General features: G+C 52.3%; 2 protein-coding genes across 3 annotated transcripts in view; one reads left to right on the forward strand and one right to left on the reverse strand.

Moving 5' to 3' along the window:
• The window catches only part of SPTBN4 (spectrin beta, non-erythrocytic 4), a 49,362-nt gene extending 37,930 nt beyond the window's left edge, over positions 1-11,432 (reverse strand). For both annotated transcript variants that reach the window (XM_072980352.2, XM_078380027.1), the window contains exons 1-9: positions 11,264-11,432; positions 5,167-5,422; positions 3,943-4,094; positions 3,427-3,600; positions 2,744-2,835; positions 2,457-2,537; positions 1,927-2,042; positions 793-905; positions 18-205 (exon numbers count right to left, since the gene is read on the reverse strand). In XM_072980352.2, the coding sequence (XP_072836453.2) occupies positions 18-205; positions 793-905; positions 1,927-2,042; positions 2,457-2,537; positions 2,744-2,835; positions 3,427-3,600; positions 3,943-4,094; positions 5,167-5,359 (1,109 nt within the window). In that variant the 5' untranslated portion in view covers positions 5,360-5,422; positions 11,264-11,432. The remainder of the gene's footprint in view (positions 1-17; positions 206-792; positions 906-1,926; positions 2,043-2,456; positions 2,538-2,743; positions 2,836-3,426; positions 3,601-3,942; positions 4,095-5,166; positions 5,423-11,263) is intronic.
• A 1,999-nt stretch (positions 11,433-13,431) lies between these two features.
• BLVRB (biliverdin reductase B) lies at positions 13,432-20,006 on the forward strand. The gene is made up of 5 exons (XM_072979531.2): positions 13,432-13,589; positions 16,826-16,987; positions 17,120-17,209; positions 17,484-17,615; positions 18,999-20,006. Exons 1-5 carry the CDS (start codon positions 13,505-13,507, stop codon positions 19,160-19,162), a joined length of 633 nt encoding a protein of 210 aa, XP_072835632.1. The 5' UTR covers positions 13,432-13,504; the 3' UTR covers positions 19,163-20,006.
• The last annotated feature ends 4,078 nt before the right edge of the window (positions 20,007-24,084 follow it).

Below are 24,084 nucleotides of genomic sequence, written 5' to 3' on the forward strand. Positions count from 1 at the left end.
TCTGGGTGGCCACTCACTTGACGGGTTTCTCTAGGGTGCAGAAGGCCGTGAAGGCTTGCAGCTGCTGCTGAACCCCGGCCAAGGAGTTGGCAAACTTCTGGTTGCTGATGATGGTGATGGTGAGCTCGATCCACTCCAGCAACTCACTAGCAAGGGACTCGTAGCGCTCGATGATCTTCTCGATCTCCAGGGCCTGATCCAGCACCTGCAGGAATGGGAGAGCACAAAACAGGGGCTCCAGCCAACACCCGGAGGGCAAGAAGCCACCTTTCGGACACACTCACAGAGGAAGAAACTACGGAATGCTTTTAGGTAGAGCAGGTCCTCAAGAAGGGTTCCAGATCTTGCTTGCAAAACCTATCTTCCACCTTGTAATTTATCCAGAACCATTAATATCTTCTAGTGACTTTCAGTCAACCCTGTCAATGGCCCATGAACAACAGGTCCTGGAATGGTGGGAGAAGGTTCACCCTCTTGGCCAGCTGGTTTAGCTTCACGCCTTCACTGAGCATCCAGAGCTCATTTAGCACATGTCCTTTGCACTCGTCCTTCCCTGGGTAGCCTGCACAGGCTGGCTTTTCTCTTGGGAAGCACAGTGGGGAACTGAACTCCCAGTGTCCGGCTCCACAATCAGGTACCTAAGCCAGTGAGCTATCCAGACGGATACCTTTATTAGACCACTAAAAAATACCATACAATCAGCTGGCTTTCATGGATCAAAGCTAGCTTTGTAGCTTTTTAGTTGGTGCAAGGAGCATCCACCTGCCCTCCTTCCTTCCGCCCAGGACTCACCTTCCCAATCCGCTTCCCTTCCACTGCCAGGGCCTTCATCTTGGAGAAGTAATGGTAGAAGGAGACCACATAGGTTATGATGGATTTTTCATCGGGATGCTCCATGTTAAGATCTGGAATAGAAAATGGGGAGGGGATTCGTGGAAGGAGAGACAAGGGGTCCGACACTGAAGACAGGGATAAAATGCAGGTTGGCATCTGGGACAACTCGCTGAGATTCAATGCCTTGAGTTGGATTCGACTTGCCCCATCCAGTGTGGGTGGGGATTACATTTTGGGTGGGCTACGCTTCTTAGAAACAGGGGTGTTACCATTGCAACGCTGGCATGAAGAGAGAAAATAAAAAGGCAAAAGGCGCAACGATTCACAACTTCAAAGGGAATCAAGGACTCATCTGGCTGCACACGTCAGATGCCGGGCTGGTGTTTAAGGAGGGGAAGGAGCAGCTTCCACCTCTCAAGGTTAGGCTGTCCTCAGATCTCCCTTTTGGGAAAAGCGTGTGGCAATCCCGTGAGAAGCTGCTGGTCATAATCTTACAGTGAGGAAAACTGAGCACCTCCGCCGGGAAACTTTAAAATGTAGCTGAGAAGGAAGACAGAAAAACCACTCTCTTAACTGCACTGAAGCAGCAGGCAGAAAAAGGCCGCTGTGCTTTCAGAGAGTGAAGCTCAGCAAAGGCTGCAGTTCTGTGCCTAGAAAGAGGGCAAACTCTTTTGATGCAAGGAGTTCTAATGCACGATGGTGCGGGCAACGCTTCTCACGTTTCGTCGAGTGCAGGAATCCCTCTGGAAGGGGCCTTAGCAAAGAACAGCTTGTCAGGAAGCTTGGGAAGAGAGTAAAACATCTGGGAGCAGGAATTAAAAGCGAGCAAAGCATATTAAAAGGGCCCCCGGTTGGGATGATCAGATTAAGACCAATCAGATCATGGCAGATCAAGCGAGATGAGATTAGACTAAGGAGATCACAGCTGGCTTTGGCTGCAAAGCAGCCGACAGACAAGCGGAAGCATTCAAAGGCAAGAAGGAAGATGGGGAACTTTCCCCAGGACCCAGGGCAGGGAACAGGGACCACGGCGCTCCACGGGCTCATCCCAGGGCAAAAGGGTCTCCAGGGAGGGTCAGCCGAGGACCTTACCTTCTGGGTCCAGCAGTTTGATGAGTCCCAGCTGCTGCTCAGCGGTGTTGAAGGCTTGCTGGAGGTTGTAGGCTGCGTTGGACTTGGTCAGCTTCTTGAAATCAATGATGTCTGGCCTGCAGTTTGAAGAACAAGAGGCCCATTCAATGAAAACTCCCTCTTTTGCACACACTTTTAGGATTTCAAACACAAAAGAGGGGACTTTACTGAGGGCAGTAAGCAAGCAAACCTGTAGCTGCCTGCCTTCCCCTGTTAACACCAAGCCTGCATGACGAGCCTCTTCCAGATCTTCTCCCCGTGACACCCATTATTAGACAGACCGAGATGAACATTTGGTGTGACTAATTAGACTTAATGTCCCCAACTTGGAAATGACTGCCAGAGAATCCAGCCTGCTTGTTGAAACACAGGCCCCATCCCCTGATCGAGACTTGGGAGGGGCATGTCGGGCATGGGGCCCTGGCGGGCAAGCTGAGTGACCGTTGGTCTTGCAAGCCTGACCGACGCCATGCAGCTGCCGCCCTTCCCACCTGTGCCTGTGGATGAGGGCGTTGAAGGCCAGTCCATCTTGCCAGCTGGTGGTGAAGTTCTGGATGTTCACTTCAGGGTACCTGGGAAGGAAAAAAGGGGTCAGCGAGAGCAGGGCATGAGGCCGCCGCACAGGACCGCCTGGAAGGGGTCGAAGCCACCAGAGCCAAATTAGTCCTTTTGGCATTCCGGTCTTTACACGTATGTGCATATTTTATTTCATGAATAAAATGTGTGGCTCGGAGGCTGGTACAAGAGTGCTTCCAGGTCCCACTGCATCTCCACTTACCCAGCTGTCTTCATTTGGCACCAGAGCAGTAAGGCATCCTTTGCTGAGCGAGTCTCTCTGTTGTCTTCAGTTTCAATTTTAATCACCTGGATCTGGGGGGAGAACCAGGGGGGGAGTGAGGAGGAGGATTGTAAGCATGGCTTCTCATCCCCTCCCAAGTTTAGGGTTACCTGGCCATTTGAGGCCAAAACCTGAGATGCACCTGGCAGCTTGTCAGGCCAGTGGTACGGCTGCCAGGTCACAGGTATCCAAAATCTCAGGGCATTGCTAAGCTTCTCCAGGCAATGAGGCCAATCTCAGGGTGCACCGCATGGAAGTAGGAGCTGCCAGCTTCTGTCTGCATCTCGGCACCATAAGCAAGAAGGCCACTTTCCCCAGAAATGGGTCAGATCTTTTCTACAGAAGGATGCAGTCAGTCGTTTCTGGGTGACAGCACTGGAAACCATCCTGGCTGCCCCTGGATTCCCGGAATGGGCCTGGGCTCCCCAAGGCTCAAGAAGGGAAGCAATGCCCCTGTTGAGGACTAGGTACTCAGTCCATCCCTCTCCGGCTTCCTTGTGTGACTTTAAAAGAGTGCTTCCAAATCTGAGTCATTTGAAGACTCAACGAGTGACAGGAAAGGTTCAGAGACTGGACAGAATCCATGCCTGTTTCCCTCTCCTGCTGGGCTGGGCAGCCCCTACCTGGAACCTCAGGATGATGGTCCAGATGAGGCCCAGCGTCAGGCGGTGGTTGCCATCAACAATGTCATGGGAGCCGACGTTCTCCAGGTGGACCCGCTGCTCCTTCAGGAACTGCAGCGCCTTGTCCACGTTCTCCAGGGAATGGATCCGCATCCGACCACGGGTTGGTTTGGGCTTCCGGAGGGAGAAGAGGAGAGGGAGTGCAGGGCAGTCCAGGGCCAACAGAAAGGGTGTGGTGTGTTTATGAAGCTCACCCCACGTGGGCCCTTCAGCGTTATCTCTCAGTTCACAGAACCAAGCTCCAGAACCTGCTCTGAAGGGCAGATAGTCTGGGAAAGTGGCGCCAGCACAGCAGGAAATGCCTCTGACCATATATAAGAGCGCATTCCCCTTTCTGCATGCACCATTTAACCGGCACGATGACGTTGGTTGGAGGCCCACCTCCTCTGTCCCTGGAAACCAGGACATTTGACCCACCACCACCTTTCCCACCTCCTGCTGAGGGACTTTACTTACCAGCTGCTCCCCAGAGAGGACTTCCAGAAGTTTTGTTAGCATGTAGCCATCCCGCAGGTCTGTGTAGAGGTCGCCGATCCGGCAGGAGACTTGGGCCAGGTGTGAATTGATCCACTTGGTGAAGGTCTTCTTCTGCACAGCTTCCCGCTCATCTAGCAGAGTTTGAGCACGTTAGATGAGAGCAGACCTTGAGGGTCCAAGTCCCTCCTTCATCATCAGGCCAAGGATTGGGACCCACAGTGGGTCAACTTTAGGGTTAGGTCCTTGGGGTGCAGATTCAAGGTGCCACCACTCAGACCCTGGTGAGGCCCTCAAGGTGAGATTGCCTAGGGGGTGAAGGATGATTGGGAGTAGGGGGCCAGTACTGGCAGCTTCTGTAAAAGGAGCAAGAATGCACAGGATCCTGCCTCTTTCTGCCTAGAAAGAGAAATGCCAGCCACAGACCCAGGGATGAAGGCAATGGATGATGTTACGGGCACTGGCCAATCAACCCCATCCATTGGCAGCTTCTCTGGCAAATATGCTGTACAAAATTGATATTTCAGGGCCCAGCCCCAGATATGGCAAACCCACTGGAGGTGAAGGAAGAAAGGAGGCAGGGGACTTCACATTTTGCCTCATTGTTGTACAAATCTTACATCTCTCTTTACGCTGAAAACCACCACCAGCACCACAACCTTTACCCTACCCCTTGTGCCTGGTCTGCTACTCATGCTGAGCGAGTTTCTAAGTCCATTTAGGCCTTTGAGACTGCTGACACCCTCCCACCAGCACTGCATGATGGGCTTCAGAGGAGTGACTACAAAGCCTACCAAGGCACGGCCTCCTCCCATTCTTCCTCGTATTTCTTCTAGTGCACTTGTAGTTCTCCATTCAGCCATCTCTTTTAAACCTTTTCAAGTCTGGGCAGGAAAAAACGAAGCTGGATATTTCCAGGCAGGGCCGGCCCTATCATTTTCTTGGGTGACGCAGCTGTCTCATGAGACAGATTCTGTGCATTACCAAGGGACAACCAGTTGCTAGCTTTTCAACTCACAAATATTGTTTTTGCGTGTTTGTTTACTGCTCCTGATGGGGAAAAGTAACTGAAAGATTTCTCGCTTCAAGTGATAAGATAACTTGGCTGGCTTTGGGTACTATGAGGTTTCATTTGGCTGGAAAGCACCCTGCCTCAGGCAGCAAAATGTCTTAGGGTGGCCTTGGGCACAAGTGTGTCCGACATACCAGCTAACGCTTTGATCCGTGAGCACTCAAAGAGTTTGGCACTGGCAGTGGTTTCGTCCCAGGGCCGGAGGTGGTGGTGGTGGTCTGTGGCTTCCCATCGCGTGTTGTTGTTTTGCTGTTGTTGTTGCTGCTGCTGTTGCTGCTGCTGCTGGGCCTCCATATTATCCAGCTTAGCCGGCGTGATGTTGGCCATCTTGCCGTTGCCACAGGGGAATCGATTCCGTCACAGCTCGGCACAGAGGGTCTTCATGAGCACCTGAAGAGGCAAGACGCCATCCACCTGCTGAGTTTTATATACCAGAGGACATACGAGAAACAGGTGTCGCACAAGGGCTCCTTCTTTTAAATGGAGCTAGCTTGCCACTCCTGGATAGCAAGGTGGCCACCTGTGTCCTCCTGGAGAGCCATATCTGGAGGGCCTCCCAAACCTTCTGCCAATGCCCCCACCGTTCCCATATCAATGTGCTCGCAATGCCTTCAGCACAGATGCACATGGCAGTTATGGATACCAATTTCTGACTTTGTTGTGGTTCTTGTGCGCTGTCCGGCCCCCTCCAACCTGTGGGGACCCTCCAAAATGTCCTGCCCTCAACCGTACTCAGTGTAGACACAAACCTCTAAGTGGCCACTAGGCTTCAGGGATGTTAGCACGTCTTTGGGTACCGAGTCTTGCATCACAAGCCCCAAGTCCCAATTAAAACCCCAGGGAAAAAAGGGGGGAAGAGAAGGGGGGGTGTTTTGGACTGCCGAGTCGAGTCTGAATCATTGGAAAACTAAAAAGCCAAGTTGAATCCACATCGAGTCACTGATGCAACTAAAGTCCAACTTGGCCGCGAGTCGTGCGACTCAAGGGCTCATCCCTGCTATGCTTTAAATGGAAATATAGCACAGCTCATCGTAAGGGGGGGTGAAAATATGAGTGGGTGGCCCGTGTGCCCCTTTTCCATCTACGCCCCAGGTATAAAATATGGAGGAGCGACATCCAGGCCCCTCGTTTATCTTCTCCCAGTCCTTGATGTTTGCACTGGCCTCCTGCCAGACGATGGTTCAGATTCTTCCCCCAGTGGGCAGGCTAAGATTCTTCGTCCATTTTGGGGGAAGGCCTTTAATAGGCTTAAGACATTCAAGGTCCACTATGGGATGTCTGAATTGAGGTAGTCTGTCTCTAAGGGGTGCATTTTAAAGAATTTTAATATGATATCTTGACTGTTTTTAATTGCATTGGTTACGTCGCTTTCATTGTTCACGAGATGCCTGAAGGGAGGCCCAGGCCTGCCCAGTGAAGGAGAGCATCTCTGCCCGTTAACCCACCCTGTGCTGTCATGAAGCAAACCATGGGCCCAGACTGTGTCCATGCCAGCTGACAAATTCTGTGAACTGGAGAAGAAAAATGTAACTTTCCCAAGTCCCTCCAATTCCTAGAAATGTCAGGCTGAATTTTTCTAGCTTGATGTGGCCTGTTCTACAGAGACATGGATGCATAGGCAAAGCTGCTGCACTCGCACGTCCTGCTCCCCCCCCTCGCACCTCCTGGCAACCCCCGTGCTGCTCACCATGGATAAAATGAGGTGACAAACAGCAGCCTGACCATCCATCTTCCCCAGATCTTGATAAGGCACCCTCTGCATTGCTGGCAAGCAGCCAACACAGTTGCAGAGGTAATAACCCCAGCAAGGATGAAATTGGTTTCAGGAGAATGGCAGCCGGGTGTAAGGATCCCTGAAGCCTCCTTTCCAGGAGCGGTGAGGGCAGGCCACCCACCAACCCAAAGGCTCGTCTACCAATGCTACATGAGCCCTCTCCTGCTGCTGGCAAAATGGTCCTGCGTGTCCCACAGGGCCAGCTTTCATGCAAGAGAGGGCATGGATAGAAAGGTGACATTACAAGTAAAGCACACACAGGAGAGAGAAAGAGGCCCTTCGGTCCCTCTGGACGTTCTGCCTCTGACTTCGGGGTATCCGTTTTTGAACAAAAGCAAGACCAGCCCTCTTTCGCAGATGTGGACAAAGGCAACAGTAGATGCTACCTGTGTCACACCACTAAAAATATCACAAACAATGGCAAGCCTTTGGCCTCTTGGGACCTTCCCACTGCAAAGGTGGGTTCCAAGGGGAACCAGATGAACAGGAATCCAACGAAAGGTTTGACTCTTCCTCCTGTGGCTTCAACAGGAGCAAAGGATTTTTATCTCCCCCCCCCCCCCATGTAAGCCAACTCACTCATCTCTGCTGATGTGTCTGTAATTATCACTCTTGTTTGTTTCATGAATACATTTAGGCTATTTTCTCTGCCTGTAGTGTCAACTATTCTCTTTGGCCCTCCTGAGAAGTTAGCTTCTTATAATTGAATAGGACAAAGACGACTCAACACCATGGGGAAGCAGCCTCTCCGAGGACTGTGAACACATTTGGGCATCCCCCGGGCAATGACCACACCCTGTTGGCTGATCCTTCCACTCTGGTAGCATCACCAGAGAGCTTCAGATAATGAACAAAGAAGGTGACCATGCATGCATGAATCTGCTTATCAACGTAAGGATGCCCTTATCATCTCTCAACAACCTCTCCTGAGATCACTACTTAAAGGTACAGTACCTGTTGTTGTTCTGTGCACATGCACCTAAAACACGTATGAATAACTGCTGACTAACCCCATATTCCATATATCTCAAGTCCTTAGGCTACACTCCCTGAAAGCTGAAGCCCAGCAAAGCACACTAGTCTTTAAAGTGCTTTTTGTTGCTTGCAAAGTTATATCATCTTTCTGCAGGGGCAGAGGACAAGGAATAAGAATGAAGACTCCATGATAAAGCAGGGAATCATTTACTTTCTCCAGAATTTGACCCGGGTCTCTGTGCTTTCTGTCAAGAGGAAGATCTTCAAAGTATGAAAGCATTGGTATCACCACATAACATTTCACTGCCCTGCATGCAGTGAACATAATCCACTGGGAGGTTCATATCATGTGGGGATTGTGGAGAACAATGACCTGACAAATTATCTCACACCCTTCCTCACGTATTTCACCACAATTCCAATAAACTAGCTACAGAGTGACAAACCCGCTGAGCAAACTACATCAACAGAGTCTTAACACCACACAATGGATTTTCTACCCACTGTGTGCATGACATCTAGTGGCAATGAGCTGCCCAGTCTTGGCCATTGGGGAATAGAAACATAGATCTGGAATGTGTGAACATAGTACACACAGACACAAAAGCAGCCAGCCCAGAGTCAAACTCCTTGGGGAATAAGCAAGAGACACAGCATAGGAAAGAACCAAGTTAATATACCAAGTTGGGTAGGAGGTGGTCAAGTTATGTTTCCCCCCCCCCCTTTTTTTTAATTCTAAGTGGCACAGCGCTTCATCAGTGTTGCAGACAAAAAGACTCCAGGGCCTATATTTTGCAGTGCTAAAGCCTAACTGTTTATTTTTTAAAAAAAAAAAAATTAAATAAAGGGAAACAGTTTGGACAGTAAGCATGATTTGCTGATGGGGAAATCCCACACCACTTCAAACAACACAGCACAGCGCCAAGACATCAGCACAGGGAACACCTCTGCACACAGAATGCAGCCATTCACACAGCCACAAACAAGTCAAGAACAACACAATGTAGAGAGATTTAAAATAAATAACCTCCTGATGGGTGTTCAAAAAGAAAAGATTGCTTGAAGAAAACTGTAAGTTTCACCTCCACTTACAATAACATTGTACAAAAAGTTCAGATTGCCTTGTCTTAAGCTCAACCCAGAGTAAACTGGAGGAGTAATATTGCAATGGACCTTAGGCTGGTCATTTTGGTTTCAGTCCCTCAGGTGGTTTCCCACTCCAGAGGGGAGGGAAAACACAAACTGGGAGGAAACTACTGAAGCTTGGACAGAAGGAGGGGATCATCCTTCCTTCTCTCTTCCCTGGTCCAAGCCCATGGGTGAAGTGTGGTGCTCCTTTGGCTGTGTTTGCCCTGACCCCATGGCCTGTGCTCCTGACAACCCAGGTGACCCCGTTCTCTTGGTGGTCAAAACAAGCTTTAGCTCCTAGTGCTAACCTCTGCCAGATGCAGAATTTGCAGCTGTATTGGGGAGATTCCCAATGCCTGGTCCAGAGGGGGCAGAGAAGAAGCTGGTGAAAGCGGGCCATTTGGGAAAGGCAGGGATACCTTCTGCACCTGTGCCCTTAGCCTCAATGGGTATAAACAAGGATTCCCCAGTATCTTCTCCCTCCTGGTGGACAATTTAAGATGTTCTAGCAAGTTGGGGGTAATTGTGAATTTATAGCACATGTCACTGACCAGTATTCACCACACTAGGTACAACCCGGCAGGCTGTGCTGAATCAGGCCAAAGGTCAAGCTTGACAAGGATCCTGCTGGCCACAGCAGCTGGCCAAAGCCCTCCTGGGTGACCCCTGGCATGCACAAAGCCAATATACAAAGACTGCCCTTCCTCACAAGGCAAGCCTTCTGCTGCTCATGCTCTGCATACGGAGAAGGAGAGCTGAGGGAGAGACCCCCCCCCACACACACACACCACCAACAGAAGGGGCTGGGGAGGGATTCTGCTCAAGTCCAACATTACACAAGCACTCAACCTTGGCAGATGTTCCACGGATCCCAGGGAAGCATCCTCCTTTCCACCAAGCCCTCCTCCAGGCTTCTTAGCACCAACAGAGTGATTATCTCCCTGTTCCAAATTGTCAGGCCCAAAACTGGTGTTTCTCTAAATCATGCTGACAGCAGCAAGCGGGGCAGGGAGGGGTCGTCCCTGGCTGGGCCTGAAGGTATGAATACAAATGCCCTTCTTGCAACGGTGAGATCAGGAACTTGCAGATGTGCTTCGCAGCTGCACTAAAAAAAAGCTCTAAGCACTTAAGAGGAAGGGATTCGGGAGGAAGGGACAGGCTAGCCTCCCTGGGAGAAGGCCCCCCCGTACCCCTCCTCTTCAACGAACAGGCTTACTAATGAACACCAACTTAGCGAGCGTGCAATCCAGACCCAGCCTGCTCACCCATCTAGGCATGAAAAATCAAACTGCTCTTCAGTGGCACAGAACCCAAGTTGCCAGGTACTGGGAGAGATGTGGAAGGCAAACCGCAGTAATTCAGCATGGCTGAATTAGCACATTGGTCCCCTCTGCCCCCCTCCCCAAATGATGCTGGGGGAACGATCCCTGGCATGTTCACTGGGGGGGGGGAAGTAGGATCCCTGGTCAGCAAAACTCACTTGGATCGCTCCCACTGGTGTTTTACCTGCCAGGTGGTAGGAATCAGAAGCCTGAGAGCCACATCAGGTACACCTCATGGCCGGGCCTGACCTCTGCACTCCCTAAGGGCCAGGAAGGAGGCCTTCTCCCTCTGGACCACGCCGGGCCCCTTCCTCCCCCTTCAGCCCCCCCCCCCCGCTGGAGGCTCTGCCCAGCCCCCTCTCACCATCTTCCGGCACACCTTAGCCTGGCAGAGCACGGACAGCAGCTGGGAGGGAGGGAGGCAGGGTCCGCTGCCACCCGGGCGGTGCACCAGTCCTTCCATGGGGTTGAGAGCAAGGGGAAGCAGGAAGCAGCCACCGGGGCCCTTCCTGGCCGGCTCTGCCCGGCAGAATGGAGAGCCCTCGGCTGACCTTCCTCGGCCAGGACGGGGAGGCAGCTGCTTTCCCCTCCGCCCACCTGAGCGACGGACACCCCCCCCCCAGCACCGATGGGGAAGAGGGGGACCTTCTGTCCAAGAGGGAGATGCGGGGTCCTCGGCAGCACGACCGCACGGGAGGAGGCCGCCTCCCTGGGAGCACTGCGGGAGGGGGACCTTTCGAGCATCTGCTCCCCACCGAGATGTCTCCTTGTCCCCAAACCGGCTCCGTCGCCACCCTCCAGCCCCTTGGGGATGGCTCAAAACCCTCCCAAGCAGCAGGGGAGGGGGGGTCCCTCTATTACCCCCCCACACACACACACACAGTGTCTGCTCCCTCTCCCCCCCCCCCCCACGGTGCACAGAAGGAGATCTGGAGAGAGGAGAGGTCCTTGCGCGCCTCTGCCTCCACGGAAACAGCCCCCGCGGCCTGCCCGGTCCCAAGCCTGCCTCCGCCGGCAGCGTGCCCGGCTTACCTCTCCTCCTCCTCGGCGTCCCTGCAGCCCGGCCGCTCCCGCCGCGCCCTGTCTGGGTACCCGAGCAGGAAGGATGCTCGCGCTGGCGGCAGAGGAGGAGGAGGCAGGAGGGAAAAGCAGCCCAGCGCGGGCAGCAGCAGCAGCAGCAGCATCACCGCCGTCCTGGCCGGGCAGCCAATCCCGGCTCTCCGCTCCGGCCCTCCCAGCCCAGCCCAGCCCAAGCAGCGGAGGGCGCCGGGCCTTGTCTGCCGCTCCCCCCCCCGCCCCGCTTGCCAGCCCGCTAGAAGGAAAGACGGCTTTCCAGGAAGACAAGACAAGCAGGATGCGCTACGCCGCTGGATATTCCCAGCGATGCTGTGGACCCACCGGAAGAGAACCGCCTGCTGCCACAATTTGGGGCCAGCCGCCCCCTTCGCCTGCGCCCTTCTCCCGTTCACCTTTCTCCATGACTTCCCCGTTCCCCCCCCCCTTCCTCCTTATATATGCACCTCAAAGACTCCAGTAAGACCTTTGGCGGGCATCCAGGGAGACACACTTCCAAAGGCAGAGTGGGGGGGGGCGAGCTTGAAAAGACCGGGGGGGGCGCTCTGGGATCCTGAGCTGGGGGGAGAGTTGGGGGCGGCACTTTTGGAGGGATTTGACCCATCATCCTCAAGAAACAGGTTGCCATGGCACTCCTGCAGGAGGAAAGACAAGGTGCAGCCAACTTCCTTACCTGCTCCTGTTAGCACCCTCCAAGGCAGCTAATAAGGAATACCAGTGGTCTGGATATTTATTTATTTATTTATTTATTTTATTTTATTTTATTTTATTTTATTTTGTTTATATTCCGCCCATCTGGTATATTCTACCACTCTGGGCGGCTACCAACAAACATATACTCATTAAAATACAAAACCATAACATAATCAATAATAAAACAGTGCAAAATATAATAAATGATAAATAGCGAAGGAAAAAGAGTTAAGTGCTGGCAAGAGGGAAGGCCTGGGTAAACATGTTTTTAGTTGGGTTTTAAATGTACCCAGCGTAGAGGCATCACGAATCATTGGAGGGAGGTTGTTCCAAAGTCGAGGAGCCACCGCAGAGAAGGCCCGGTTTCGTGTCTTTACAGCTGATTCCCAAAACTGTTCTGTGTAACCTGGAAATTTAGGTCCAGCTGTGTTTATCTTTTGAGCCAAGGGAAACATATTGGCTTCTCTTTGGGTCTAAAGGGCTGATGGTGGTGTAGCGGACAGAGTGGGGAGGAACTAAGATTCAGGAGGCCTGGGTTCAAATCCCTGGCTCTGCCTGGGAAACAAAGAGTGGGTGGGTGGGTGCGTGGGTGCATGTGGAATTGTCTCTCACCCTAATTTCAGCTGTTTTTACTGTTATTTGATGTCAGTCTGACTGATTGCAATTGATTTTATCTTTCCATGGTCTGTGACGGATGCAATAAATAAATGTTAAGAGCTTCTTTTTTAATATACATAATAATTTTATGTAACATAAAATTATTTTATGTTACATAAAATGTGTAGGCGTACAATGCAATACACCTCTGAAGTGTGCAACCGCTTCTGAGTACTCTCTACCTTCCAAGCCCTGGAAAGCCATGACCCCAAAGAGCAAGCTCGGAGAGAAGAGGCCTGCCAGGTCGGGTGGGTGTTTCGCCCACCCGACCACGGCTCTTCCGCTGTTGAGCAGCAGCCGATGTTCCCAAATGGCGCAGGGAAATGGCAGCTCAGCCTTGCACTTAAGAGTAGAATCTAACCGGTTCCCCGGGGAGGAGTGCAAAACCGAAGCTGAACCCTCTTTGCAACCTTGGGACAACCTCCCTCCCCCCCCCGCCCGCCGGTCCGCCAGGCAGCTAAGCTTCGGTTTGGCGGGGCTTCAGAGCGAGGGGAGGGGGGGTGTCCCTGCCAGGCTTTCGCCAATCCCAGGGCGACCCGACAGGGGGCGCCTTCCTGCCCACCTTCACCCATGCTTCCTTCCGCCCCAACCCCGGCGCTGCGCATTTCCCACGTTCCGCAAGTTCGGCCGGGCGCTCCGCTCGGGGCGGAGGCCTTGCGCGCGACTCCTGCTCGCCGGCCACCCCGCGCCTCTTGACGCGCCGCCCCCGGCCTCGGTCGGCCTGCCTCCCGGGAGGAGCTCCGGGCGGAAGGGCTCGCTCCGACGCTGGGCTGGGCTGGGCTCGGCGCGAGGCGGCGGCGGCGGCGGCGGCGGCATCCCGGAGGGAGCGAGCGAGCGAGTGCGCCCGACATGGCTGCCACCTGCAAAAAGATCGCCATCTTCGGGGCCACCGGCATGACCGGCCTGGCTACCTTGGCCCAAGCCCTGGACGCCGGTAAGCCGGACGGCCAGGCGACGCGCGGGGAGGGCGCGATCGTGTTCCGGGAAAGGCGTGGGAAGCGGGGTGGCCGGAGGGGCGCCTCTCCCTGTCGCGGCGCCGCGGAGAGGACACGTCTGTGCGCGCCTGGCACCCGGGTGCCCTCTTGCCCGGGGCTGGAAGGCGCTCCCTGGCGACGTGGCCCCCTCGGTGCCTCTCCGGCCCCCCAACTAGCTGCAGCTCGAGGCACCGGGGCAGGGACGTCGCTTGCTGAGCCCCCCCACACACACACCGACGCCCCGCTTGGAGCCAGGATTCCCCCGCCCCTCCAAGGCCGTGTCTTTTTGGTGGGGTGGGTGCCTGAATGGGGCGGGGAAGCCAGACGAAGGAAGTTCAGCTGGTGATCCGGTTTCATAGTAATATTTCAAGCCCTTGGCCCGCAGCGGCGGCGGCCCTTTTCGTAACAACCCTGCAGAGTGGGCCTGAAGAGCCCAAATCCTGGGGTCGGGAGGGCCTCTGGGTCTTAAGCAAGCTGGTGGCTTGTCCCGGGGGGGGCGCGCAGAGGCCTATTTCAACCCGCTTTGAGACCCGGCGTGGGTGCGTGAAAGAGGGGAGCAGCATCCCCTGCAGGGACCCACTGAAAGGCAGCTGTGACCAGAGGCAGACCCGCCCACTGTGTGTGAGCAGCAGAGATAAGAAGAAGGGGCCTTATCAGGCGAGGCCAAAGGAGCGCAGAAGGTGGAACAGCGGTGGGCTGGGCTGCAGGGCAAGCCTGTTGCCCTGAGTTAATGTTTGAGCTTTGAGGACAGAGGTGACGGCCGGATAGCTCAGTGGTTTAGGCCACTGGCTGCGAGAGCCAGAGGTGGGGAGTTTGATTCCCCCCGGGGGGGGCCTCCTTGACAGGGGCTGGACTCAATGATCCACAGGGTCCCTTCCAGCTGTGCAGTTCTAAGGTGATTATTATCAGAATAAAGGGCCGATCTTTCCACCTGTAAAGAGCTGGCAGAGCTGAGTCCCGGAGCTGAAGTCTCCCTCCTCTGGCTGGGGCCCTGTGGCTGCTCCTAGGACTCATGCCACCACCACCACCCCTTTCTTGTTCTCTTCAGGCCTACGGGGTTGCGGAAAGCAAAAAAATAAAAAAGGGTTGGGATCCAGTGGCTGCTGGAGGGAGAGAGCACTCTTAGTGCCACCTACAAAATGGCAACAGGGCGACCAGAGATGATTCTACTACCGTATTTGGATGCCCTGCCTGCTTTCTCTCCCCCTTCCTGTCCCAGTCCTTGGGGGGTGGGATACAGGAGAAGAGGCTGGTTCGCAAACCAGACAGAGCGGGTTTTGCTTATGGTGACCCCTTGGTGCCATCTTCGTGTCCGTGGCCTCTGCACCCCCTCCCCAGACTGCAGTGGGCATCGGCCACCATGGACCCCCCAGATTGGTCGGCAAGCCCTGTATGGGCTTCATTAGATGTTGTTTACGCCTGAGATTCTTCTAAGGGAAAACTTCTAGCGAGGGATGTTGTTTTGTGCCGCTGTGAGCTGGTGAAGGCACTCCTTGGGGGTCTACTTGGGGGAAGCTTGCTTTGTGGTTCAAAGTGGGGCCTCTGGGTGTGGCTGGGCCTCCTCCCACCTCCTCTCCCCTTTCACCCTGCTTCCTCTCCCCCCCCCCTTAGATTCCTCTCTCCCCCCCCCCAACCCTGGTGCCCATTTGCCTAATATAACTGTGGTTCCTATGACTGGGCCCCTGATCCAGGCTCCTTTCCAAACTTTTAAAATGCAATTAAAGTTTGTCCTTTGGAACAATCAGTCACAGAATCCGTAAGACAAGAGGTGGTGCCTGCACTTGGGATCCCACACAGTGTTCCTCTTAAAATGCCGAGGAACGGTGGCTCTGGTGCTCTCATATTCAAAATGGGAAAAGAGCCAAGAAGGTCCAACACAGGCCTGTTTGATTTCCAAAGGAGATTTTTAAAAAAATCAAGAAAATGAGATTAGTTGAAAGAAAGCTGAAATGTAGGAGGGGCAAATCCGTTTAAATTGCCTGTAATAGAAGTTGGCTTAAAATGGTCAGCACAGACTAGCAAATAAGGAGTCGGCCAGGGAGGAGGCCAGCGTGGCTAAACTGCCAAGTAAAGATGGTACTTTGGGAAGGAAAGACATTTCTTTCACAAGGAACGAACTGTTGAAAAAGTGCGTGAAGAGCACCAGGTCAAATGTAGAGGTGCAGGTATTTGTTTTGTACTGTATTATTTGTTTGTTTGTTTGTTTGTTTGTTTATTTATTTAATTTTATTTAATTTTATTTTATTTATACCCTGCCTATCTGGACCACCGGACCACTCTAGGTGGCTTCCAATATAACATCAGACAATAAAAACAACAAGCAAATACATAATAATACAAAACAAATACAATAAAATAAAAAATAGGGAAAAAGAAGAAAAAGAAAATCAAGAATTGGCTGGAGGGAAGGCCTGAATGAACAACCATGTTTTTAATTGGGTTTTAAAGATGCACAGCGTAGGGGCCGCGCAATCTCCGGAGGGAGATTGTTCCAGAGGCGAGGAGCCACCGCCGAGAAGGCCCGGTTTCGTGTCTTCTCCTTTCGGGCCTCTCTTGGCGTCAGGCTTCTCAGCCTCACCTCCTGACTCGTGCGGGTGATCCAGGTAGACTTTGGTGGAAGCAGGCGTTCCGCCAAATATCGAGGTCCTAAACCATTTAGGGCCTTGTAAGTAAGCATTAAAACTTTGAAGTTGATGCGGAAACAGATGGGCAGCCAATGCAATGCGGCCAGCGTTGGAGAAATGTGTTGGTATTTTCTCATTCCAGTAAGGAGTCTGGCCGCCGCATTCTGCACCACCTGAAGTTTCCGCATCAGCCTCAAAGGCAGCCCTTCCTTATCACAACAATACACCCACAACAAAAACACACTGATCACCATAATCACCCATCTCCTGAAAAAGACAAAAGCTGATCCAACAGCTATAAATACTCAACTGCCAAACAAACTGCACAGGGTGCTACTCCTGTCCTCTGAAGATGCCGGCCACAGAGACTGGCAAAACGTTAGGAAGAACAGCCTTCAAAACATGGCCAAAGAGCCTGAAAAACCCACAACAGTCACAATCTGGACTTCCTTCCTTCCCTCCCAACACAACTAGTGGTGAGGGATTATGGGAACTGTTGTCAAGCCAGGGGCCATGAGATCCCTGCTTGCCGGATGCCACCCTGACCTCTTTTTTGCCTCTCTTCTTTCCAGGTTACCGGGTGACGGTGCTGGTGCGGGACCCGGTCCGGCTCCCCCTGGAGCTCCAGCCGGCGCAGGTGGTGGTGGGAGATGTGCTGAACCTGGAGGATGTCGACCGGACGGTGAAGGGCCAGGATGCCGTCATTGTCATCTTGGGCACTCGCAACGACCTCAGTACGAGAGACGGCATTTGCCCCCCCCCCAACCACCCCTTGCTTTGCTGAGCCCTCGGCTCCTGGTTTGGCCTTTGGTGCTTTAAAACTCCTTTCCTTTATTAACACCATCCTCCCCTCTCGTACCCTCCAGGCCCCACCACCATGATGTCTGAAGGCACCCGGAACATCGTGACCGCCATGAAATCTCACGGCATCCGCAAAGTGGTTGTTTGCCTGTCAGGTATTCGAATCTATGGGTGGTGGAGGATTTGTGTGTAAGAGGGAGAGAGAGAGGGTGGAGGGAGGAGGAAGCATGAGATGGTGTCCCCATGTGGGTTTGACACTTAGATCTTTGAGATCAGGTGCAAGAGCTGCCTCTGCTCCCCTTCCTTGAGGCACCCCACAAGAAAACAGAGATGGGATTTCAGAGAGAGAGAGAGAGAGAGAGAGAGAGTGCATGCCAGGAAAGGAGAGACGGTGGCTAAGTCTTGCTCTCTTTCTGTCACTGCTGATAGCTTTCCTCATGTGGGATTTGGACAAGGTGCCTGCCAAGCTGCGCCCGGTGACGGAGGACCACATCCGGATGCAGCAGATCCTAAAGGAGTCGGGCTTGGATTGTGTTTATGTCATGCCACCCCACATTGCAAGTAAGGCTCCTGGCTCTCTTACCATCTGAGCTGATATGCACAGGCTGACCGTCTCAGGAAATGGGCTTGGGGTCTAGCCGTGGGATCCTAAGCCTCACCTCTTGGTCCTTGTTGCTCTGAAGCTCTTGTCTGGATACGGTCAAGGAGCACAGCTTGCTGGCAGGCTGACCCTTCTCTTACCATTAGTCCTGCTAGCCTGAGCCATACTCCAGTGCCAGCCATCCTGGCAGTTTGGATTGTACATGTATGTTACAGTAAAATCAATATACAGCCATGTGACACCTTAAGGAGTAATGAATGAATTAAAATATTTTTAACTTGCCTTCCTCCTTAAAAAGTTCTCAGTGTGGCTTATAACAATTAGAAAAGAGTATTTGAGCCAACTACAGGGTTCTTTTTAAGGAGAAAGGTGGGATAATAATATTTTAAATAAATAAACAAGCAAGCGAACCATATTAAAAATAGCAAATGAATGCAATACTCAAAAACATAAGCAACACCAAAATACATTCAAAGCAATAAAGTGCAACCATCCATTCAAAAAACCCCATTCTAGCAGCCAGTTACTCAGGGAAAGCTTGCCTGCAGAGGAAGGTATTTTGTCTGCTTGCGGAAGGAGAGCAAAGATGGGGCCAGGCTGGCCTCCGGTGGGTGGACCTTCAGCATGCCCTTAAAAAGTAGCATGAGAAAAGAACTAGAAAATATTGCTTATTTCATCAGCAACATTGCTTCCTTCTTGCTCCTTAGTCTACTTTTGAAAAGTAACTTTGTTACATACACCTTATCCTCCAAAGGCTGTTTACAAATAAATGCATGCCTTATCACTCTGAACGGCCCCTTCTGAATGTGATGTGGGTCTTAAGACAGTGTTTGGCTGGAGGGGGCAGCTTTTTAGGGGCTGAGTTCAGAGCAGGCCTGGTTCCAACTGGGCCCGCTTGGCTTGGCTTCAGGCTCTCCCTATTTAAACAGTTGCAAAAACTTTTCTCATGGCCAAGGATTGCTATCTGGGAACAATTGAAAGCGCTGATGCTCAGCCCTGCCTGCCAGCCATATCCGGTGACCGATGGGTTTGGTGCTCTGCTCCCAGACTAGTGGGCCTTCTGCCCATGTTCAGAAGAACTGTGGCCATTGTGAGAACTTCTGGGGCTCTGTGGTCATGGGCAATTCCTCTGAAGCAGAATGAGGGAGAAATCTTGCTTCCAGGGGCTTTCAAGACTGCTGTCCTGAACTTCTGCAAGTCCAGTTTTATTTCCGCACATCTGGCCAGAGGCAAAGCGGTCTCCCTTCTGTTCTGCGTTGCTTTTTACAATGGCTTCCTTTTTTGAAACATTTTCCTGTGTGCCCCCTCCTGGCTGTCTCATCCATGCCATCCTCCTCTTTCAGGTGACCAGCCTCTCACAGGCGACTACACGGTGACCGTCGACTCCTCCAGTGGTTCCAGAATCATCTCCAAACACGACCTCGGGCACTTCTTCCTGAAGTGCCTGACCACTTCGGAGTATGATGGGAAAAATGTCTACCTCTCCAGGCACTATCCTAAGGAATAAGTCCCTCTCTTTGGGTCCCGTCCTTCCCCTCTCCCTGTTATGTTCAAGGCAGAAGGGACCCCCCCCCCCTCGGCTCCATCTTAACTTGACAAAGGGAAATGCTCAACTGCTTTGCCAACCTCTCTGATTCTCCCCCCTTCCTCCCTTTTCTGCTCTCGAGTGCCTTTCCCCCTTTATTAAAGTCACCCCACCCCACCCCCCTGAGGCTGGAGCACCCACCTGGCTCCCTCCTCTTTCAGGAAGTCATACAACGGCCATTGCATGTCGACCATTTCTTGGGATTAAAACAGCAACAGAAAGTGTGGGTGGGCAGGTCACCCTCCTTCCCACGTGTGCTTGTGCAGTAATTCTGAGGAGCAGCACACTCCCGAGAAGAGAAGGGAAAAATAAACCTCTTGCAGGTTGTAAAGACAGCACTGAAGGAGGGAGCCCTCACTTGTTCAGCTCAGCTGCCTCCTGTTGGTGCTTGGGTGTATTATTTTTTAAATTGCACAGAAGGAAATGGACAGAACTGTAACAGCAAAGCAGCCAGGACCCCTCAATCTGCAGAGAATTTTTTTTAAAAAAAATTATATGAGTCACTTTGAGCACTCGTTCAGTTGAAAAGCAGTTAACAGAGGCGTTGAAAAGATTACCAAGAACAGCAAAGTGCTGACATTTTTGGATGTTATTAGTTTGGACTGGAAGTGGCTGCCTATGTTTGCGTTCATGTTAACTAGTAATCCTGCTCTGTGTATGGCTGAGAAACCATGTTCCATCTTTCTTGCTGAAGAATTCTGTGTAACTTGAAAGCCTGCATACTTGTAACAATAATTAGTCAGATTAAAATATCTATTTTGACCTATTTCGTCTTTGTGATTCTGATTTCATCACCGGTGTCAAGCCAAGAGTTGTTTGGCCCTCACCACTCCAGGAGTACACCGGATACCTTGCAGTTGTGGCCAGGTATTTATCGGAACCACAAAACGAAGCATCCACACCAGACTCAAAGAACATGAGAGACACAGCAGAGTAAAACAACCAGAAAAATTGGCAGTAGCTGAACATGCCCTAAAACAAACTGGACATGAAATTCTATTTCAAAATACAGTACTGTACTGAAATACTGGACAACATCAGCAATCATTACGTTAGACTGCACAGGTAAGCCATTGAAATACACAACCCCAGTAGAACTTCAACAAAAAAGAAGACATTTTGAAATTCAACAAAACTTGGCTCCAAGCACTGAAAAATATAGCATGCAAAAGGTCAACAAACTCTATCCAGCCACAAGGAGCGGTGATCACTACGCACAAAAGACCAGCTAACAACACCCATCAATCACAGTGACAGATAATCTCTCCTCATCACAACAATACACATACAACAAAAACACACTGATCACCATAATCACCCATCTTCTGAAAAGGACAAAAGCTGATCCAACAGCTATAAATGCTCAACTGCCAAACAAACTGCACTGGAGCACAGGGTGCTACTCGTGTCCTCTGACAATGCCAACCACAGAGACTGGCGAGACGTTAGGAAGAACAACCTTCAGAACATGGCCAAAGAGCCCGAAAAACCCACAAGAACCATAAGTGCCAACTGTTCAGAAAAAAATTAGAAAAGGCTACACAGTCCTTACATGATGCAGATGCCTGAGCAGGTGGGACTTTATTTAATAATAATCATGTGCCATCAACGGGATTCTGACTCCGGGTGACCCTTTTTTAGGGTTCCCAAGTAGATAAACTAAACTGCCTTTGATTTAAAATGTTGACAAAAGTGTGGGTTTTCTAGTTAGGCATGATTTATCATTCCCTTTTTCTGGGACTAAAGGGTGCAGCTGGCCCAAGGCCACCCGAGCTGGCTTTTCTCCCAGGAGGCACCAGGGGGAATCGAACTCCCAACCACTAATACATTGCCAGCTATCCAGCCAGTTCTCTGAATTAACGCGTCCTTACAAATGCAAAAGGGACGTGGTGGCGCTGTGGGCTAAACCGCAGAAGCCTGTGCTGCAGGGTCAGAAGACCAGCAGTCGTAAGATCGAATCCACGTGACGGAGTGAGCTCCCATCGCTTGTCCCAGCTCCCGTCAATCTAGCGGTTTGAAAGCATGCAAATGCAAGTAGATAAATAGGGACCACCTCGGTGGGAAGGTAACAGTGTTCCGTGTCTAAGTCGCACTGGCCAGGTGACCACGGAAGATTGTCTTCGGACAAAACGCTGGTTCTATGGCTTGGAAACGGGGATGAGCACCGCCCCATAGAGTTGAACACGACTGGACAAAAATTGTCAAGGGGAACCTTTACCTTTACAAATGCAAAACAATTCCGAATAGCTTGAAGCTTGGTATGAAGACTCCTCCTCTATAATCTCCCTGGCCAGAGTGGAGTGACTGGTTTCGGCCAGGGGAGAAAAAAAACACCTGGCATTCACATGCAAATAGCGGCTTATTGATCCCATTCTCTGAGCCTCGAGAGGCTTAAGCACCGCTGTTAACACTCGGGACGCCCCTGCGGCGGTCCTGGGCTATTTTTAGACCACTCTTTTCAGACTGACACACCCTCCCGGAGCCTTGTGCAAAGGAAAGCTGAGCCGGTCGCCCGCCGAGACTCGGCAACAGTTTGCACAAACTCCTTGCCCGCCGCTCAGAATTATTTTTTTGAAAAAATCGAAATAATAGCAATTATTACTCCCCCCCCCCCCAAACTCACCCAACTTTCTCTAACTTTATCCTTCCTCCGAAGGGAAAAAAAAAGCTTCCAGTCGATTTCCAGGCGGCTAAGCTGTTTCGGTCTGTCGTAGCCAAAAAGAGGATCCTTCAGGCTGGTTGGAGGAACGGAGGCGTTTTATGACCGCCATAGCTTTACCCGGTTTGCAGCCGAAAGCATCAGAATCGGGCTGCTGGATGCAAACTGTGGAGGCCATATAAAACCCCTTAGTGCTAGAAAATTTGTTTTTTTTTGGGGGGGGGGCGAAATGAGCACAAGCACCGCTCGAAATGTGGCTGCCGTGCGCCTTCCAAGTCCCCTCTGACTCACGCTGACCCCGTGAATGAGCGACCTCCCGACGTGTCCTGTTCTCAACTGCCCTGCTCAGTTCCTGCAGACCCAAGCCTGTGGCTTCCATAGGGAGTCAGTCCATCTCGTGTTTCTTCATCCCCATTTTCTACTACCTTCCGCAAAAAAGAATCTTGCTTTCTCATGTAGGATCTAATACAAGCATAAATACAGATTTTGACAAGTTAAGCACCTAAATCTCTGGACTTTTCAAAAGCTTGACTTCTTTCCACCCAGAAGGGGGGGAAAACTGCACATTTTAGTTAATATTCGCGTGTGTGTGTTTATTTGCTTTGAAAAATTCAACTGCACTGATAATTCTGGTCCAGCCTTCCTTGGGACCCAGGCGTCCTGAGCGGGGAAGGCTGCGGCGCCACCTAGAGGCAGCGCGTCAGGGACCCGGCTGTACCTGAGCGCCGGCCAGGTAAGCACCCAGCCAATGAGCGGGCGTCCTTCATGGAGCCGACCAATGGCGGCGAAGCCCCTCCTCTCCCTCATTTCGCTTCAAATCTGACCGCGGCTTCGCTTACATCTTGCTCAGACTGAAGCGAAGCCGGGTACAGTAATAGGAAAAGGTTAGGATTCGGGCCGGGGTGGAGCGCGCAGTCCATCGCTCCGGAGGCAAAGAGGACGAGGATCGCGCCCAGAGAGAGTCTTCGAAAGAGCCGCAGCTGCCTCTCCATCTTAGCCGGACGACTTTCTATCCCGGGCTCGGTGGGTAAGGATCCTTTCCTCTTCCTTTCCTTGTAGTGGCACGATCCTCGCCCGGCTTGCTCTCATGTAAGCCTCTTGGCAGTCGGAGGCGGCTCCCACCTCCATGGACGGGTTCGATCCCCCCCCCGTCCCCAAAAAAGCACCACTTTTTCGGAGCGGTGGCTTTACTCCCTCGGACGCGGCTTCTTTCGGGGCGCTGAGGCCAGATTCGGGGTGGCGTTACCTGGGGAGAAGACTTCCCCTCTGATATAGCGGGATTTTTAGGAGGTGGGCTTTCTTGTTCAACGCTGGTAACCAAGCCGGCGGCCATTGTACCCCCGGCTCGATGGGTCAGGATCCTTTCCTCTTCCTTTCCTTGTAATGGCACGATCCTCGCCATGTTTGCTCTCTTGTAAGCCCCTTGGCAGTCTGAGGGGGCTCCCACCTCCATGGGAGGTCCGAACACCCCCCGTCCCCCCTCTCCCCAAGAAAGCCACCTCTTCCGAGCGGTGGCTTTACTCCCTCGGACGCGGCTTCCTTCGGGGCGCTGAGGCCAGATTCGGGGTGGCGTTACCTGGGGAGAAGACTTCTCCTCTGATATAGCGGGATTTTTAGGAGGTGGGCTTTCTTGTTCGACGCTGGTAACCAAGCCGGCGGCCGTTCGGTGAGAAGGAATCGTTTCTCTCCTAGGCGGGCTTTGAGGGGTGCTGGGGCTTCTGGCGAGCCTGCCCCCGGGGCAGAATCAGGGCGAGGTGGGGGCCGGCGACAGAGCCCTTGCCTGCTTCAGCGGGTTTCGCGCGCTTTCTAATTGCTAATTTAGCTGGCGATGGAGAGGGGCTTTTCGCACAGACTGGTCCCTGGTGCAGGGGAGTGTTGTATGTGTATTGGGTGGGGGCGGTGCCCAGGCTGGATCTGGCCGGGTCTGTTAAACCACTCAATCCCCAGTTGTGATCTCAACTTGGGCACGTGTTTTCCAAGCCTCTTTGCTCAGCGGAGGCGGGTCAATCCCGTTACCTGGTGATCTTAACTTTCTGATCAATCCATTTACACCCCCCCCACCCGCTCCCCTTGCCCAAAGCAAGTTGCTTGAGGCGAAGCGTTTCTGCCAACCTCGGGGTCCCTCCCATGCCCTTCATGAACGTGCCAACACCTCTGTGCTCCTGTTTGCTGAGAGGAAGGATAG

This window comes from Pogona vitticeps, chromosome 9 (genome assembly GCF_051106095.1).
Source record: "Pogona vitticeps strain Pit_001003342236 chromosome 9, PviZW2.1, whole genome shotgun sequence".
Lineage (NCBI taxonomy): Eukaryota > Metazoa > Chordata > Lepidosauria > Squamata > Agamidae > Pogona > Pogona vitticeps.

Coding starts and splice junctions, on each gene's coding strand:
- BLVRB (XM_072979531.2), top strand. CDS start 13,505: ATGGCTGCCACCTGCAAAAAGATCGCCATCTTCGGGGCCACCGGCATG. Junction 13,590..16,825: donor GGCCCAAGCCCTGGACGCCG/GTAAGCCGGACG, acceptor TCTTCTTTCCAG/GTTACCGGGTGACGGTGCTG. Junction 17,210..17,483: donor AGTGGTTGTTTGCCTGTCAG/GTATTCGAATCT, acceptor CACTGCTGATAG/CTTTCCTCATGTGGGATTTG.